At 33.9% G+C, this 18995-nt stretch overlaps 1 protein-coding gene across 1 annotated transcript in view; it reads right to left on the reverse strand.

Annotated features, from left to right (window-relative positions):
* Positions 1–3559, reverse strand: part of RAD51AP2 (RAD51 associated protein 2) — a 9596-nt gene extending 6037 nt beyond the window's left edge. Inside the window, exon 1 of the mRNA XM_017871418.1 lies at positions 295–3559. Within this exon, the coding sequence (XP_017726907.1) occupies positions 295–3514 (3220 nt within the window). The 5' untranslated portion in view covers positions 3515–3559. The remainder of the gene's footprint in view (positions 1–294) is intronic.
* Between the last annotated feature and the right edge of the window lie 15436 nt (positions 3560–18995).

Here is an 18995-nt window from a genome sequence, read left to right on the forward strand (position 1 = left end):
TTTTTTTTTTTTTTTTTTTTTTTTTTTTTTTTTTTTTTTTTTTTTTTGGTGTTTCCAAGGAGTAACTGCAGCTTGCTTTGAAATTTGTATTGTTTCTATCATAAATAAAGCTATGGCTTCTTGCTGTGGGGGGAAAAAAGAAAGAAAAAAGAAAATAGTGTGCATCAATAAACATTGTCTTGCATTTTATCTCTACCTTCCTTCTTTTTTGTCAAAATTATACATTTGGCCTACATAGAAAAAAGCAGTAATTTTTCTAGCATGAGAAAGAATGTTTTAAAATGAACTTCATACCTTCCTCAGAAGTTGAATAAAGTAATTCTTCCTTTGATGTACTTGGATAACAACTCTCATTAGGAACTTCCTGTTCTCCATTATTGGGTACAGTTTTCCATTTAAATAAACTTTGGTGACTTTTACACATATTAGGACCTGCTGTAGTATCACAGAACGAGGAAGATGCACTTATTTTATTGACTACAACCATTTTCAAATCTTTTTCTGTCTCCATTTTTACCTCCTCAGCATCATTTTCTTCAAAGTAATTTTCTTGCCCATTGTTTGTTTCCACAGTGCTTAAAATTTCATTTTCCTTACTAATTTCATGAAACATACGAAGTTCTTCAAGTACTAAATCAAATTTTCTCTTCATCTCAAAATCTTTTACTATTGTCAGAGCTTCTGTTGATAAATATTTAGCAGCTAAGTCCTGAAAACATTCATCATTCCCTTCACTCAGACCAGTTTCAAACTGATGATTAACATATAATGCAGAGTCATTCTTTCTACGAAAATCCTTTGAATTAGCTATCTCCCTTTCTGGCAAAATACTCTCATATTCATTTCTATCTGTTACATAATTTTGATTAAGGTATTTATTTTCTTCCACATTTACTTCCTTACTTATTAATGAGACTGACTGTACAGAAAACATATCATCCATTGGAAAAAAACTATCTTTCTCTTTCTTTTCTATCATAGTATCTTTGTGAATTTGGAACCTATTGGTTAAACTTTCAGCTGTGACTTTTACTTCATCTTTCAAAATTAAGTCATATTTTTTTTCTTCTATTTCACTTAACAAGTTCCAAAAATTTAGTACTTGAGTTATACAAATGGTATGAGTCTCTTCATTATGGATTGTGTTGTGGCTTGTTGGTATGGCCTGTTGCCTAACATTGCAGAAACCTTCAAATATGTGCTCACAATTAAAGCTACTGATATTATGTCCCTGTTTTCTTTCCATATTTAAATCTTGTCCATGCATATTTACCTCATAAAAATTTTCATTAATATATCCATGGTTGTTCTGTATAAATTGAGGATAAGACTTAACAGGTGTTTTAATAGTACTAGAACTATAGTGAGCCCAATTTTCCACATTCACGAGTTGTTGAGGACAACTCATATTGCGACAAGTAATTTCTCTTATTAAAGAAATTTCTTCCATGTCATCAAAGTCCATTAAAAGGAGAATTTTTTCATATGATTCAAAAATTGGCAAACCTGTATTTTGAGTTGTTGTACTGAAGGAATTAATGGGTTTTTTCTTAGACTTTTCAAAAACTTGTTCAGTTCTAAATAACTTCCTTTTCTTTAACATAGGTTTCATATTATCTTCTAATAGTCTTGAAGAAGTTAAAATCCTTATTAGATATGCAGTATTTTTTTCCACTATAATATTTTTTGGACACTTCAAATAAAGCATCCACTTGAAAATGCATTCCTCTTCTAATTCAAAATCATTTTCAATTCTTGTTAAAGAGTCAAAGTTATTAAGCAAAAAAGCTATGTTAGTTTTCAATATAATATCTAAAGGTTCTGAAACACTGTCTTGTAAATATATGCTTAAAAGTCCATTCTTTATATTTGTATTCATGTTTCTGGTTATTAGATTTTGAATACCGATTTTACCAATTTTCTTTTTACACTTCAAAATGTTATAGCAGGTTAAAATACTATTATCTTTTTGATTTCCTGAAATACTTTTATGGAAATAAAAAATTTCTACAATGAAACTTTCAAAAGGGTTGTTTATGTGAAAGACTTTTTGTGTAGCATTGTATCTCAACTGTAGAGTATTATCATTTTCTCCTTTACCATTTAGCCAAACAGTCGTTATTAAAGCTATTTGACTACCTAATATTTCTCTTATGAGAAGCTTTGATTGTTCTTCATGTACATTCATGACTTTTGTACAGTGATAATCTTCCTTGCTTAAAAGGTCTATTTCTGATAATAATAGCCAATTCCATTTTTCTTCAGTTTTTTTCATATTTTCACATTTAGTCTTGTAATTATTTATAATCCAACAATTTCCTCTATTGCTTCTCAAAATATGTCTAACGTTACAGTCCCAGTTTTGAGATTTTTCCAACCTGGTAGGTATGTAACTGTCCAGACATTCTGCTTCCTCCCAATTTGCATTTTCTAGTATAGCGAAATTCTTTCTAGAGTCTCTTACATCACATTTGATACTACTGTAGTTACAGTAGTTTGAACTGATCAAGTCTTTTCTCTTACAAGTATTTTGGCTGCTGAGTGATGCATAGTCATTTTCATAACATTCGGAAAAAATATTTTCCGCTTCTACAACTTTTTTATCATTCTGTAACTTTTGCTTCTTAACATCAGGTCTATTTTGGGACCAGTAAATGTTTGTGAAATCCCTAACATATGCCTCTTTTTTGTCATTCTTTTTCTTCGCTATTTCCTTTAAATAGACAGAGGACATTTTGCTATTTAAGTCCGTTGGAAACTGAGGGACACTTATTGTGCTGCTATCTCTAAAATAGCTAGGTTTGGCAATTTCCAAGCTGGGCTGGTTTTGAGATTTTGATATTTTTAGTACCGATGATGAAATGTTATTTTCTCTTTTATTTGATGGCATAACACTGTCAGCTTTACATCTGTTCTTAATTTTATGAAATGGTGATTCAGTTTCCTTGTAAAAGTTAACATCTAAAAATGGATTTTCTTTGTGAACATTGTCTCTTCCTTGGACAAACTGTTGTTTTCGATTCTCATTTCTAATTCCATGTATATCGTGTATAGAGGTGCTGGGCAGAAGTTGACTAAACCCTGCTTTGGAGCTATCACTGTGGTGCACACTGAAAGCCTCTCTGTCACGCAGTTCTGCCTCAGACCTTCCTGAAGCCCTCAAATCAGAATCAGGACTTTGTGAGGGGGGAGACTGCAAACAGCTACTTATTTGGAATTTGAGATTTGGGCATCCCAGGTTACATATCTGCTTCCCACTGACTGATTTCTCCACACACGAGTCTGTGGAGTTATCAAAAATCGCATTCGTTGAAACAAGGAGTCCCTTGAAGGGTCTAGGCGACAACTCCCAGATTTTTTCCACCTCAGACAAACGAGGCACCAGAGGCAGTCGCCAGCTCGCCTTAGAGACACCGCCAGGCTCCTCAAGACAGAGCCGCTTGCTACTGGGTGGTTGGGAATCCGGGTCCTCAGGAGGCGTTAAAGAGGAGGTAGGCTTTCTGAGCTCGGCCATCCGAGGCGTGGGCTGAGGGAGCGACGTGACAGCGAATGGAAAGAATCTCTCCAAGGTTCCGGCGGCGCTCCACTCTCTTAATAGGGGGCTCCGGGCCGCCCTGGTCACGCCCCCGACCCGCCCCTCATAGCCTGGTCTCAGCCTGATCTCAGGGTTTGCCCCACCCCGAATCCGCCCCTCCACAGCCCCACCCTCAGCCCCGCCTCTCCCTTCCCCCACCCACGCGCTCCGGTTGTCTCCCCACTGAAGCTCGGAGCACCCTGGGCCGTTACACTGTCTCTTTTTAGCGCCTTTTCTAATGCCACGACTGTAGCGAGTCTAAATGCTTTTCTCTCTCTGGTAGAACGAAGGGGAAAAGTTAGAATCTCTCACTTAAACAAAGTTTGTGAATGGTAACAACTTTATTTTCTAAATTCTAAAATTTTGTTTACCTCAGAAACGGCATCTCCACAACGCTCGAGTGACTCGCCAGTAAAATCGTGTAGTTCTGTCAGCACCAGACCAAATCTCTCTGTGTATGGAAAAATTTTTTAATCATTCCAGCGGCTTTTAAGATTATATTAATATTTCCACTTCACTAATAAAGTGTGTTTGGAGGGGGGAAGCCACCAGTGTTTAACAGTCTGACTATCTGAGGAAAAACTGTGTGGAAATTATTATCCGGATAATTATTATTCTTCACTTAAGACTAAAAAAAAATAGTTTACTATGGGCTGTGGGGATTTCTTCTCAAATATTGTGGATAAAATTATTTAGAGATAAAATAATATATGTTTGAACTACTCCATTTAGTGTAAACATAATAATACAGGTCTGACTCATACCTACTAACAAATTTTAGATGCTATTTCTTGTTTTTTTTTTTTTTTTTTTTCCTGCTTTTGAGAATCATTTATGATTTCCAGTCAATTCTGGTTTTTGTGAATTCTATAATCATAAAGAAAATATTTTTCAAAATCTTTATTATTATTATATACATGTTTCTTGAGAAACATGTAACTAGTGCTCAGTAATAAACACCTCAGTCCCCTTGGTGGTTTTTTCAAGCTTGGTATGTTTTATATTACATTTTATGTTAAAATTTATAATGTGCAACTGGAATCCTAACTTCAGAACCCATGGGAGCATAGATGGCAATATATAACTAGCCTTCTACTTTAGGTAATAAGATGTTCACCAGTTTCATGTCTTTTAAATACTCTTAGATACATTGTGATTATTTCAATGTAAATTCCTCTAGAGAAATATTTACTTAAATTTGTAGAAAGCCTTGCAGCATACGCACTTCATTAACACTATAAATAAGAATGTGGCAGTGGTTCAGATTCCACATCAGTGAATTCTCCAAGTTCTACTTCTGTGTGTTTTAATGTTCTATTGCTTTTTTCATCTTAGATTTTCCACAAATCTATATTCTTTTCTAATCCGTTCTGTTCTATGCCTATGGTCAGCCCATAAGGGGTGACTCATATAGCTAAGGTGTATATAGTTGATGCACTAGTATGATATTAGGATCAAGATTTTTAGAATCTAAAGTAAATGCCATTGATTGTGATTTCTAGGCTAGATTGATCTGGAACTTGATGTTTCATTATTTCTTCAGCTAGCTAGTTTGCCAAAGAGCAAATTATATCTCCATCACGTCATTATTTAACAACTCTACATTGTTTAAGGATTAAAATGCAAATAAAACCCAGAAGTATTACATGTAGCTCAACAATTGTTTGACTCCAAGACACAGAAACACATAATTTTCTCTATCCTGAAGAAACTTACAGCAATAACGACCAAAAAAAAGTCTTTTCTTGCATTTACTTATTTAAACATTGTACTAACGGCCACCGCCATTTCAAACAATACCTATTAAAACCACTATTTATGTGGGTTTTTTCCTTTATTTTTTTAAATGCCACCTAGAAAATGAACCAGTTATAAGTGAGAAATGCAAAAAATTGTGTCAACTCATCATAATCAAAATATAAATGAGACTTGTCCAAATCTTACCGATGCCTCGAAGCCCATTTCAAATGTCACATTTTTCTATATCGCTTACCCAACCCTTCCTTTGAAGTTCTGACCTTCGTAAACTGAGCTTTAAAGACCGCATCTATCTGATTTCTTTTAGCTTGGTGTCTTCTTATAGTTCAACTCTGAATGAATAAAAGGATTAATGAGTTCATAAGATAAACCCCATACTGAAGATATGACACAATCTCCTATTAGAGTTAAATCAGAAATTTACTCAATATAAATATCAAGTCGAATGTCCTTAAGCATGGTACGCCACATCCTCACTACTAGGTCCTACTTAACTCTTTCAACTTCTTTTTCTTTTTTATTTGTCCCCATGCTGCCTACACCAGAATGTTTATTTTCTTGCTTTTTTATGTATGTTCTCAAAGCCCTTCACTTTCTCCTCCTGGCAACTTCTTATTAAGCCTTAAAGGGCCCTACTCAAAAGTTACCTCTTCTGTGAAAGCTTCTCTTCCTCCTCCCTGCTCTAGCCAATCCCTGGGCAGAATTACTTGCATCGTCATCTGTTTCCTATAGCAATTTATTTCTAACTGTAGAACACTTAAAATGTCTTATTGTATTGAGTTGTTTATGTGTCCTCTCCACTAGGTTCCATTAATCAGCACAAGGATTTATTAATTTTTGTATCCCCAGTGCCTCTAAGTACCTCAGTTATTTAGAAGAAATGAACTGACTCCACGGTTAATACTCATTTACCAACTCAGATGGATTTATGGTGTCTTGAAAGTGCCTTAAGTTTCTTGTTTTGTGTTATTTTTGCTTAAATGTTATGCGTTAAAGTAGAGACTTGCTTTTATAATCATGTTGAAATACATTTAACATGAAAATTATGTTGAGCTATAACACCATAGGAGTCCAAAATGGACTTTAAATATTGGTTTTAGCATCATTTAAGTTTCATGGTAGGACCAGAAATGTGACATGGCAGTTTTTTCCTTTTACTTCTTTTAATAAATCATGTAAGAGGTGAATAAATATGCTAAATCTAAAAGTTTGTTTCAAACTGAAAGATAATAAAATATATTTCAAATAGTTAAAAGAACCACTAACAAAATATTTAAATTAAATACAGCAGTTAGAGAGGAAAACATCATCACTTACTAAAATATTTAAAATAAATATGGCTATAAATAACACAAATAAGCACTTTTCATCAAGTCAATGATAAGCACTAGGGGAAAATAAAATCGGGATACTGTGTACATTTATTTGCATATGAGATTAAGTTTTTATTAGAGCAGTAATGGTAATTTGTAACATAAATATCATCTTAAATATGACAACATATGTGCAAATGCTTTAAACTGTAAATCACCTTTTTGTCCTCAATGTTCATTAATGACATTATCATCTATTCAGTCTCCTAAACTAAAACTCTTAGTATTAGCCTAAACTTTTTATGTTTTTTTTGTTTTACTATTTCCCCAAAATGCATCCTCTACATAGACATTCATCAGATCTTGTTAATTTTACATCAGATATGACCCTGAAATTAATCCCCCTTTTATCCATCATGTATCATCTTTATTTCAATCCGTCATTATCTCTTTCTGAGAATATTGTAATAAACCAATCTTCATTTTACTAGTGTCTTCTCAAAACTTCTGCCCCACACCATTACAAAAGTTTTTTTCTTAATAGAATATTAATCATTTTGTTTCTTAAGAACTTCTTTTAACTTTTGATGCCCTATAGAATAAAATACAAACTTTAATTTGACATAGAAAGTTCCTCATAGTTCAGTTCTAAACTGTTTTTTTCAGCTTCCACATCTACTCCCACAACACAACTTACTTTCTTGCAGCACTTAACTTCTTGTCATCCCTTAAAAGTATAAAGCCCTTCGCAGTTTCAGTCTAGGTCATAAGCTGCTTCGTTTGCCTAAAGTATAGTGGCAGGTCTTACTTGGGAAAGTTTTCTGCAGTGATCCAAAGTTTACAATCATCTTCAGACACCTACAGTTTTATTTACTAACCTTTTTTTTTAACTTCTAAATTTCTCCTCATTATTATGTTATTATATTTTCTGCATGCTTAGCTAATTAGAAATAACCTTTTTCCTGAGTTCTAAGTATTGGAAAAACAGGTGGAGTGTTCCACTATTTACAACATCCATTTGATAATCTAATAAATTTCAGCGACAATTTAAGAACTTTGTCACTGAAATAAAGCAAGAGTTTGTATTTTATTAGAATCCATGCAATTGCAAATAACACGTTTTTTAAAAATAATTATGAGTTCTTTCCAATTAGACTTTTGTAAAATCTTTTCAAGATTTTGAGATGACAAAATGTCTTTTTTTAATCACATAAACTTAAAATTACTTAGATTATTTCCTCCTTTTGTAAAGATTTTTCCTGAGATGAGTCACATAAATATTTAGTTGGATGTGGCAAATTTATATAGCTATCTTTTACTTAAAATTTTCAAGGAATTACATATATTGACATTAAATAAGAAATACATTTAACATGAAAACTATGCTGAACATAATTTAATTTTATATCCTGAAAGCAATACTGAATAGTAGTTGGAGGAGTAGAGTCGAATCAAACTAAGTTTTTGAATCTATAGTCCACTCATTCCTTGATGTGTAATATGAGCAAATTATTTAGTTTTTCTGAGACACAGGTTCCCATAAATGGGAATTAAAAAGTAGAACCTACCTCATAGGTTGCTGGGTAAAATAAATGAAATACAGTATATAAAGCACTTAGAAGAGTCCTGAGCACCCAGCCAATGTTCATTTTAAAACATTTTAAATTACAGTAGCTATTATCCAAACTCATAGTGTGCTGAGCTGACTCTTACAGATTCAGAAGAGTTGATTGTTAGCATCTCTTCCCAACTGCATATTTCAGTAACTTCACATGGGTAGTTTGGAAGAATTTACATCACTGTAAATGGCTCATAATGGAAGTATTTATATCACTGAAATCAGCATATGCTACAGATCAGAGCTTTTTTTCTTTTTTTTTCTGGAAAACCAGTTGTTAAGAGTTGCCAGCATAGTACAGCATCAGACTCTGTCTTACGTTTCAATAATAATTTATATTATTCATACTATCTAAGTCAATTCTTACTACAAGCTTATAGCTGTAGTGAGCCAGGCAGTTTGTCTAGCTAATATTAAAGTCAGGCAATTCAACAGACTCTATATTTGATGCCAGGACATATGCAGAAACCTCATTTAAAAAAAAAAGAAACTGGTGGTGGTTAGTTTTCATCTCATTTGATACTTCTTTATGAGTGGAGAGTCCAAAACTTAACACATACAAAAAAGTAGCTATTTAATGTTTTAAGTTTGTTTATAGTTTCATGATTCAGAATGCACATAGGTTCTGTTCATAGGAAAACAATGGTTCAAAAGAATGCTCCCTCTATCATTATCTAGGACAGAGTGTAGTCACTGCCTACTATCCATGACTAATCATTGAATAACATAATCTTCAAAGTACTTTTAAGTGGATGCTGTCATCTGATTATTTAACTCTCCTTTGATTTATTGAACATCTATTATGTGCAAGGAACTGTGCCTGATGCCGAATTAAATATTTTGACATGTAAGATTTAATCCTTGTCTCTAAAGAAAGCATTCTAACAAGAAATATGCATATAAAAGGATAACCAACAATACATTGCCTAATCAGGTTGTTAACAACTTTGTCCTAGCTATTTTTTAGCCTTATCTTTGGCCACTTCACTCTCTTCTCCTGTGCCTCTCACAATTTACCACACAAAACTACTTGCAATTTCCAAACATTCATGTTTTTTGTTGTTTTGTTGTTCAGTTCAGAAGACATTTATTGAACATCTATTATGCAACAAGCATTGTGTTAGGTATCAGGAATCCAAAATCATGCACAGTCTTTTTTTCTCAGAAATGTAGAGTATAGTAAGGAGACAAACTTACAGAATTTATTTCAGCATAATAGAATAAATGCTACAGTAAAGTTCTATCTAGCCACTAAAGAAAGGGGATCAAATGTAGTCTGGAGACTTAGGGAAGACTTTCAGGTAGAAATGGTGCCCAAAAGCTGAGTCTTAAAGGTTATATTCATTCATTTAAATCCTACAAGCCTATAGTTTTATGTAAAACTTCCTTTTATTTCTATACCAGTCTATTATTCATCCACGTTCCCATAGCATTTCAGACATCTATTGTATACTTATAAAATTATATAGAGGTTAGTTGTAACACACTTTCTCTTCCACTAAATTATTAGCTCTTTAAGACTTGGAATAGTTAACTCGGTTATCTACATATTTCCTATATTTAGCATGGGGCCTACCATACGATAGACATTTTTTTAATTGTCTGTTTGAAGATATACCAAGTGAATGATATAGAAAATAAGTACTGCTAAAAAATAAATGCTGTGGAAATTCAGAGAGGGATTACACAAATTCTATACAAAATAGGCAAGGAAGGCTTCACAGAGGAAAGGATTGAAACATTCTTGAAAAACAGGATCTAGGAAGCCTCAGGAGAGTAGTTTCAACCAGAAACAAAATTTAACCTAAGGTCCAAAAAAATAGAGCTCGCTTTGTCAGAGACAAAGAAAGTGGGGAAATAGCTCTAACATTAAACTGAGAGGTAAGAGTAAAGATGAATTAATCTGAAAGCCACTGACTCAAGGAATCTGGTTACAAGAAGACTTGGCCAATCAGGATGAAAAGAAACAAAGGCCTGGAAGACACTGTGCAATATTTTAAAAAACTAAATCTGAATAGAGATTATGATATAGTAACTTGCCTATCCTGAATGTAGTATGTATCCCAGTATTTCTCTAATTATAATTAATGGGTTTGGTATATTCCATATAACTGAATTTAGCATCAGTGGACTTTTTAAGAGGAGAATTAATGAAAGAAAATGTGACCAAGGCCTTGATAACCTTGAGCAGATATTTGAAGGGGTCTAGCAGAAAAAGAGCCAAGAATCATAGAAAGTAGAGAAGGAAATGTAACACTGGGAACTGGGGAGAGACATTAGTGCACACTGCAATGTGTTGTCACACAGTTCTGTTAAAGGATACCCTTTTCCCTAATTTTTAATAGTTTCTCAGAGATAATTATACCCTATGTGGGGAAAAAAATAGGATCAACATGTTTAATTTTGAAATACAATCTGATACATACTTATTATATATGTAATATTTGTTTTACATAGTGCTTATGAATAGAGAAGAAAGTTGCTTTGCAATTTTGCCAGAGGTCATTCCTGCTCATCACCCGCTTAACTAGTTTCATACCAACTTCCAAAAGCTAAACCCGTGATTTCTGGAGACCACTCAGAGGGACTCTAGAAATGACTTTCTTAAAAGTTATCTAGCCCGCACCTTGGACAATAACCTAGAAAAACATAGATACAGAATACGGGCTGCTTGGTTAAAGTTACAATGCCTTCTTCAAGAAACATGCAAACAAGGCAGTAGCTGGGCTTGGAATATAATGTGTATCTAGGCAGGAACAGAACCATAGTAATCATGATTGGAGTAAAGAGATAACATACATATATGACCCTCCTTCTTGTATGTGGAAAACAAAAAGGTAAGAAAGAGAAGAAGCAGCAAAATGAGCACATATTTCCAAGCCATGCTAATTATGATACTATATATTATATATGTAATGTATAAGTAATATAATGAATCAAGGGATTATAAATAGAATTTTAACTAATATGCTCTACAACAATCCAGGTGTTGTATTTTTTTAAAAAAGTAAAGTATAAAAAGACATAGAGGATTTTCTTTTTTTGATTTTTGCATATAAAATCTCTGTCGGGTGCAAACACATACAAAAAAACAATACTTGGTACAGAATATGTGCTCATCACTGTTCTGGATACAGGGCTTGTCTTTCGATAGGTATAGGCTTGTAGTCATGAACACTTAAATATATATGCGGTTCCTTGTTGAATATACTTCTGCTTGCTTAGCAATGTAATAGCAGCATCATATTTTCTACTTTTACACTCCAAACTGGTAGAACTATTTCAATCAATTGCTGCATGTCGTTGCAGGAAATACTCCCTCTACTGAGTTTGATTCATAGACGAAGTGCCTCAGACCAAAATTATCCATTGTTGAAGTACTAATACGAGGGAGGTCAAATTTTGTCAGGAACTTCAATGTGGAACCAAAATATGCCAGTTTAAATTCCAAAAGAAGTATCTCAGATGTCTGCAGGAGACTTTGGTATTAGGGATTGAGAAATAGAAGACAAGAAACAGAAATGTAGCATCATTCACCACTAGCCCTTTCTGTAACCCTATGCCGTCTACAAGAAAGGCATATAAGAAAAGGATAAGAGTTTGCATATACAGTAGTCAAAACTACACTCACTGCACTGCTGAAAAATGTGCCTTAACTGAATTTGCCAAAGATTCAGTAGAATTACAAAACTATTTTGCACTTTTTTTAATGAGAAAGGTTTTCAAACTCTGGCAAGAAAACAAGCTCAAAATTCGGGTTTTTTGGTTTATTTTGATTTTTTTCTATTGCTTTTAGGAATGAACACTATAAACTTGTATCAATTTACACTAAAATCATAGTAAGAATTTTAAGAAGTCCAGAAATCTGTTGACAGCCAATATAGAGTAGCAAAGATCGTAAGAAATATGGGCTCTGCACCCCAAAATTTATCATGCTTCAGCCTTCCACTTTACCTGAGTGGTGTGTTCATTTTGTGATAATTCATTATGTCGTACATTTATGAATGATATCCTTCTCTGTCTGTGTTTCCTATTTTTAGAATGAAAGAAAAAGAGAGGAAAGGCAGAAGGGAGGAATGAGGGAAGGGAGGAAATGGAGAGAAAAAAAGGATGGGAGGAGGGAACGGGACTGAGGTCAGGGTGTTCAGAACCTTGCATGCCAAAGCTAAGAAAAGGTGGACTTCATGCCATAGGCAAGATGATATTTGTGTGTTTGTTTCAGGAAAATGATATATGTAAATACCATTTTAAAAAATGTATATAGTAGCCAATTTTGCATGAACCAGCAGCAAGAGAACACCATCTCTAGGAGAAATTGGTCTAGTTTAGAAGACATTGAAATAATATAACCAGAAATGTTAAGAACCTGTATTGTAGTATTGACCATAGGAATAATATATTTTAGAAATTTTCATTAGAACTTTGTTACAGCTTCTTTGAGGGTAAGAAATCTGTGATTATTTCAAGGTTTCAAGCCTAGTTGATTAGAAAAATAAACGTATAATTAACGTCAGAGGAGAGTAGAGAGGTTGAACTTGCCTGAAAGTATATCATAAGGATGAAGGTGAGAAATCTGGATTTAAACATATTGCGTTGAAGAAAGTGCTATTGCTCTAGACTGCTAGTTGGAAAAGCATAAATGGAGTTCAACAGCAGATAAGGATTACAAATGCAGATGATTTCATGTTCATATGCATATTAAAATGATTTGGCATGGTTATGAAGGGCCCAAACATCAGAACTGCATTCTCCCACCTCCTTTTTACCACTATTAATGTTGTTCTAACTATATATCATCATAGGAAAAATGATATAATGTATACTCTGTTCTACTTATATATACCATCAGATGATACCTATAAATTCTTTGTGGGCATAGAAACCTCTTAACACTTGATGAAAAATAAACCTCTTACCTCTTTCTACTAGTGTGGTTGGCTTGGTTTTAAAAAATGATTTCAAATTTTGATCCCTACTTTAATGTAGTCTCATTTTTACTGTATTGCAAGCTGCCAGAATTTTTACTGAGATTTGCTGTCATCTAAATACTTTTAATCAGAAACTCCTGGAAGATATTTTATTGATTGATTAACATGGTAAGTGTTAATTTTGTGATTTTGGGAACTAATTTCACAAAAATTAGTTTAAGTACAGGTAGGTGACAAATAATCATTAAATCAATATTGTCTGCATATAGACAATCATTCTTAAAACATAAAAACATACATGGAATTTTCCTTAAAAAATGAAAGGGAAAATTTGTTTAAATTTTTACCAAGACCTTGGAAAGCTATGATCAGTTTCAGGGAAGCTACCTAATGAACAGTTAGAGAAAAAATAAAGTCAGGTAGGCACGGTGGTTCACGCCTCTAATCCCAGTACTTTGGAAAGTCAAGGAAGGAGGATCACTTGAGGCTAGGAGTTCGACACCAGCCTGAGCAACATAGGAAGACCCATCGCTACAAAAAATTTTAAAAATTAGCCTGGCATAGTGGCACGCACCTGTGGTCCTAGCTACTCAGGAGGCTGCAGTGGGAGGATTGCTTGGGCCGGGATAGGTCAGAGGATGCAGTGAGCCATGATTGTACCACTGCATCCCAGCCTGGGCAACAGAACAATTCCATGTCTCAAAGAATAAAATAAAGTCTAGCGCAACCTTCATTTGTCAGTAGCAAAAAAGGAGGACCACTACCTAAGAAAGAATATAAACATATTTCTTGGCTTTCAAATGATTGTACTGGTTGCCAAAAGCACACTCACCAGTGTCTATTGCCAATTGTAAAAACTGTTCCCAGTCATACAAATCTAGAAATTTCCTGTCAAGTCTTAGTGTTTTCATTCGTCAATCTAATCATGTTATATTTATGAAAATTAACTTAAACACACAATCACTTTTTCTTAAATACTTTCATAGTATATTCCAACATATTATAAAATACCTTATATATTAAGAAATATAATCACTTGTTGGGACATGTCAACTTTTCTCTCCATACATTTACCATAACATCACATTCATAATTTGTCAACTAATAATAAAAAAATGCATAAATAAAATTACTTAAATTTTTTTTCACTTTAGAGTTACTATAAAACAACTGTTTTCTACTGTTTTGGTTCTGTAAGTATAGAATTATGTATCATAATATCAATTATGAAATAAAATTATCAAGTTATAAAATAATCTTCCCAATTATCAGAATTTCCAATGGAATGTTAATTCTTCTAGATAGTAAAATTATAGAAAAATAACCCACTGAGAATGAAAACTAAAGAGAAAGAGAAATTAATCAACTAAATAATGTTGAGCTCTATTATGAATCAGGAACCTAGCATTCTGAATGATACAAAGTAAATATATAAGACACAGATTCTGTAATAAGTAGCTTTACCATATTGTTGGATACTAAAATCTAAAAGAAGAACTATGTGTCCTGGTGATATTTCATTGAATATTCCATTCATATTAAGACTACTAGAAATTGAAATGAAGAAAATATCACCCTGGGATAGATAAGCAGGGAAGTATTCATGGGATTTAAACAAGACCTTAAAGAATAAGTAGAAAATTCACAGTTATACAAATTAAGCAACGCATTGCAATCTGAATCTTCCTGTGGAATTCCATTGTACAATTCATCATTTGGGGGTACAAATTTGAGTGGAGCTCTAGGAATACTATAAACTACAGGTTGGGGGATCACTTTTGTCTGGACATGCTCTTAGTAAGTCAGATCTTTGAGAGGATCTTGCCCTGCCCAGATTCATCTAACTTCAGGCATAGGATCTGATCAGAAATCACTGACTGATACTGCCTGTTTCTTGCCCCATTCCCAGTTCATCTCACAGAAGAAGAGTGTCACCATAACTACCAAAGAGTACAATTCTCTTCTCTCCGGAGAAGATTCTATCATAAATCTCAGGACATTCATCTTTGGCACCTTTCTGCTCATTTAAACTATTTGAATAAAATGTGCCACCAAGTAACAGCATATGCTTTGCTATAGCAGGGACCAAAAAGAAATATTCAGAGAAGGAAATAAAAAGCACACTCACCTGACAGCATCAGGAACATTTTATCTTAACTCCCTTAATATTCCTGGGTAAAGATTTCTTTAATTAGTTTTTAAGTGACCCTACAAGTTATTTTGGCAGCTTTCCGAGAGGCACTGACTCCTCAGATGAATACTGATGTTCCTAAAGACATAAACAGATGAGCCAGGTGTGGTGGCACACGCCTGTGGTCCCAGCTATTTGGGAGGCTGAGGTGGGAAGATCACTTGAGCCCAAGAGGTTGAGGCTGCTTTGAGCCGAGATTGTGCCACTGCACGGGATCCAGCCTGGGAAATAGAGTGAGAACCTGTCTCAAAGAAAAAAAAAAGAAAGAAAAGAAAAGAAAGAAAGAAAAGAAAAGAAAAAGACATATTGAGTTACTACATTCTTTCCTGTAGACTAAAGTGGGAAATTATCCACACATCTTTTAGGATAAAAAGAATACAAGCATAAATAATATTAACAGTCCATTCTCTTAGATTGATAGATCTGTTATCTTCAATAATGGGAAAAGAGCTTCAATCGATTTAGAAGTCTTAATAAAGGCCTATTTTTTAAAGTGAGTGTTGAAGGCCTAAAAACCAAAGAGTAAATTTTAGTTCATTTAAAATGGGCCTTAATCCATCAGATTCAAACAGCTTTCAAAATGGTCATGCTCTCAAGTTTCAACTACTTCTTTTTCAAGTTGTACAGTGATGTATGAAATTTTTCATAAAGTTTTCAGGTAGCAGGATTTCCATAGAATGTAACCATCACAGATTTAATCTTTGGGCTGTATCTATTTGTAAATGACTCTGAAGGTTATCATGACAGGTAGTAATATGTTATTTTGCTAAAGCACAAATGTGAATTTTATGGAACTATAAAGCTGTTGCTTGCAGTTAACTAAATTAGTAAGTTTAGTCAGCTGATCACGTGGTATGTGCAGCTGAATGTAGCTTTGCTATTGTTATTTCTCATCTCATTTAATACAGGCAATAGTATGGCCATTTACCAACAAAGTAATTTTGTCCTAGAGTAATATTCATATAATGGGGAGTCGGGAAAGCCTTAGGACATGTCTCTTATGAATATTAAGATACACAACATATTAAATAATGTTATTTAGTCTTATTTTTAACCAATCCACAATCAAAATGTTTGAACTTCTAATACTGTATTACAATCTATACAACCAGAATTCAGTCAATGAATGTTTCTAAAAACATTATATGTGCTGTAAACCTAAATCTGCTCTAAAAAATAGTCTATTAAAAATGACATTATATGGATCATTGGCAAGGTGTCATATAAGTCTAATTTCAAAATATTGTTTAATATTACAGTGCTATTAATACTGAATTTTATTCAAACATTCATAAATTAGCCTAGGAAATCTTAAGCAGAATTTGAATTACTTCTAGCAGTGGTACTGTGATCAGTATACCTAATCTGATTTCCATGAGCAACAATAATGAAAGGTCTCTAAGGAAATCATTTTAAATAAGACTAAAACTATGAATTTAATTTAGTTTTGCATTGGAAGAAACTGGCTCAATATCATCTTAGACACAAATTAGCACTATTAACTTATTATCCAGAATTTCTTAGATGCCCAATATCTTGAATTTGTGAATCATAGAGCTCACTTTTTAATCTTTCCCAATTTATAAATAAGGAAATCAGAACATGACGGGAACTTAAGTAATTTGCCCAAGACCACATCTAATAAGTAGCAGAGTTGGTTTTTGAATCCACATCTCTTCATTCAAACTTCAGCAATTTTCACAGTAAAAAAAAGGGGGGGATGTATATTTGTAGAAAAGAAAACTCTATTATTGCACTGCCAGAATACTCTTTACTGTAAACCTAACACCCACATGCTGTATTTAAATGCAAGTGTCCGCTACACCAGTTTCCTAGGGCTGCTGCAACAAACACCACAGTCTTGGAAGCTTGAAACAACAAAAATGTATTCTCCCACAGTTCTGGAGGGCAGAAGTCTAAAATCAAAGTATCACCAGGATTGATTTCTTTTGGGGGTTCTGAGAGAGAATTTGTTCCATGCCACTTCTAGCTTCTGGTTGCTGGAAATCTCTGGTGTTCTCTGGCTTGTGCATAATTCCAATCTTTGCCCCTGTACTCACGTGGCATTCTCCCTGCCTGTGTCTTTCTGGGTCTCTGTGTGTTTTCTCTTATAAGGATATCAGTCATTTTGTATGAGTTTGAGACTAGCCTGGGCAACATAACGAGACCCCCACCTCAGGAAAAGAAAAATTCATAAGAAAAAAACCCAATTGGTCTAGCTAGGTTCTAGTGTTCAGAACAAACAGCAGTCAGGAACCTGTTTCTTTAGACTCTTTTGGAGGCAAGGGAACTGTTGACTTGTAGGCTAGGCATACTTCTCCAAAAATATCTACTACAGACTCCAAATATGAAAATAAAAAGTTAGATAGATAGATAATGATAAACACATATATGTTCATATGTATGTGTGTATATGAAAAGTTATTAATCAATTTAATTAAACATTAAAATTTTCTAAAACAATTTAACCAACATGCATATATTTGAAACAAATTACTATTTTTGTTATTAACAGACCATGTCCTACTTTATCTGGGTTAAATACACATTGTTATTTTAATCTTGCAAATACTTTCTTACAGACAATATTCTAGTGCTGTTTGACTCTACTAAAATCAGTAAAACTCTTACTACTTTCTAGGAATTTGCAAACAAATATGTAGGGAGAATAACAAGTACACAATCAACTCTTCCAAATTCCTTTTTTCTAAACTTTGATGGTTCTTTAAGTTTTTTACTCTTGTTGTCTCTTCTCTCTAAACTCCTCCTTTGTCAATCAAATCTCTTCTCTGGCTACAGACATTACCTGTACATGAATAACCACCAATTCTATATTTCTAGTGTAGACCTCCCACCCAAGTTCCATGCCTGCAATTTCTTGAGGTCTGCTGGACTTCTCCACCTACATGTGCCAACAGCCTTTCAAATGCAGGAAACACATCTAGCAGTTAAGCCAATCCTCTTGCTCTCCTCTTCTCCAAACTTGCACTTCTGTTTTTACTAAGATCAATACATTTTCCCAATGTTCCAGTTCCAAATCTTATAATTGCATTTGACTTAACCTTCTCTGATACACATAATCAAGTATCAAATTTTGTTGATCCTACTCTAACAATATCAAATTCATACACTTTCCATTTCCACTGCTACTTTTCTAGTTCAAGTGTTTATTTCTTCTAATGTTACTGTAAAAACTTTTCTTCCAATTCTCTTTACCCCTAGTTATGAGTCTTCTAGTCCCTCTGTGATTCAAACATTAAAAATTAGCAGTGAAATTTTGTTTTCAAATAAAATCATGTATGTGTAATCCCAGTACATTGGGAGGTGAAAGCAGGAGGATTGCTTGAGGCCAGGAGTTCAAGAATAATCTGGTCAACCTAGCTAGATTCTATCTCTACAAAAAATTTAAAAAATTAGTTAGGCATAGGAGTGCATGCCTTAGTGCTGGCTACTTGGGAGGCTGAAGCAGGAGGATCACTTGAGGCCAGGAGTTTGAGGCTGCAGTGAGCTATGATTGGACCACTGCACTCTGGCCACTTGGGCAACAAATTGACAACCTGTCTCAACAACAACAACAACAACAACAACAAAAAAGAAACAAGGAAATTCTATT

The sequence above is a fragment of the Rhinopithecus bieti genome, unplaced genomic scaffold (assembly GCF_001698545.2).
Source record: "Rhinopithecus bieti isolate Rb0 unplaced genomic scaffold, ASM169854v2 scaffold_4781, whole genome shotgun sequence".
NCBI lineage: Eukaryota > Metazoa > Chordata > Mammalia > Primates > Cercopithecidae > Rhinopithecus > Rhinopithecus bieti.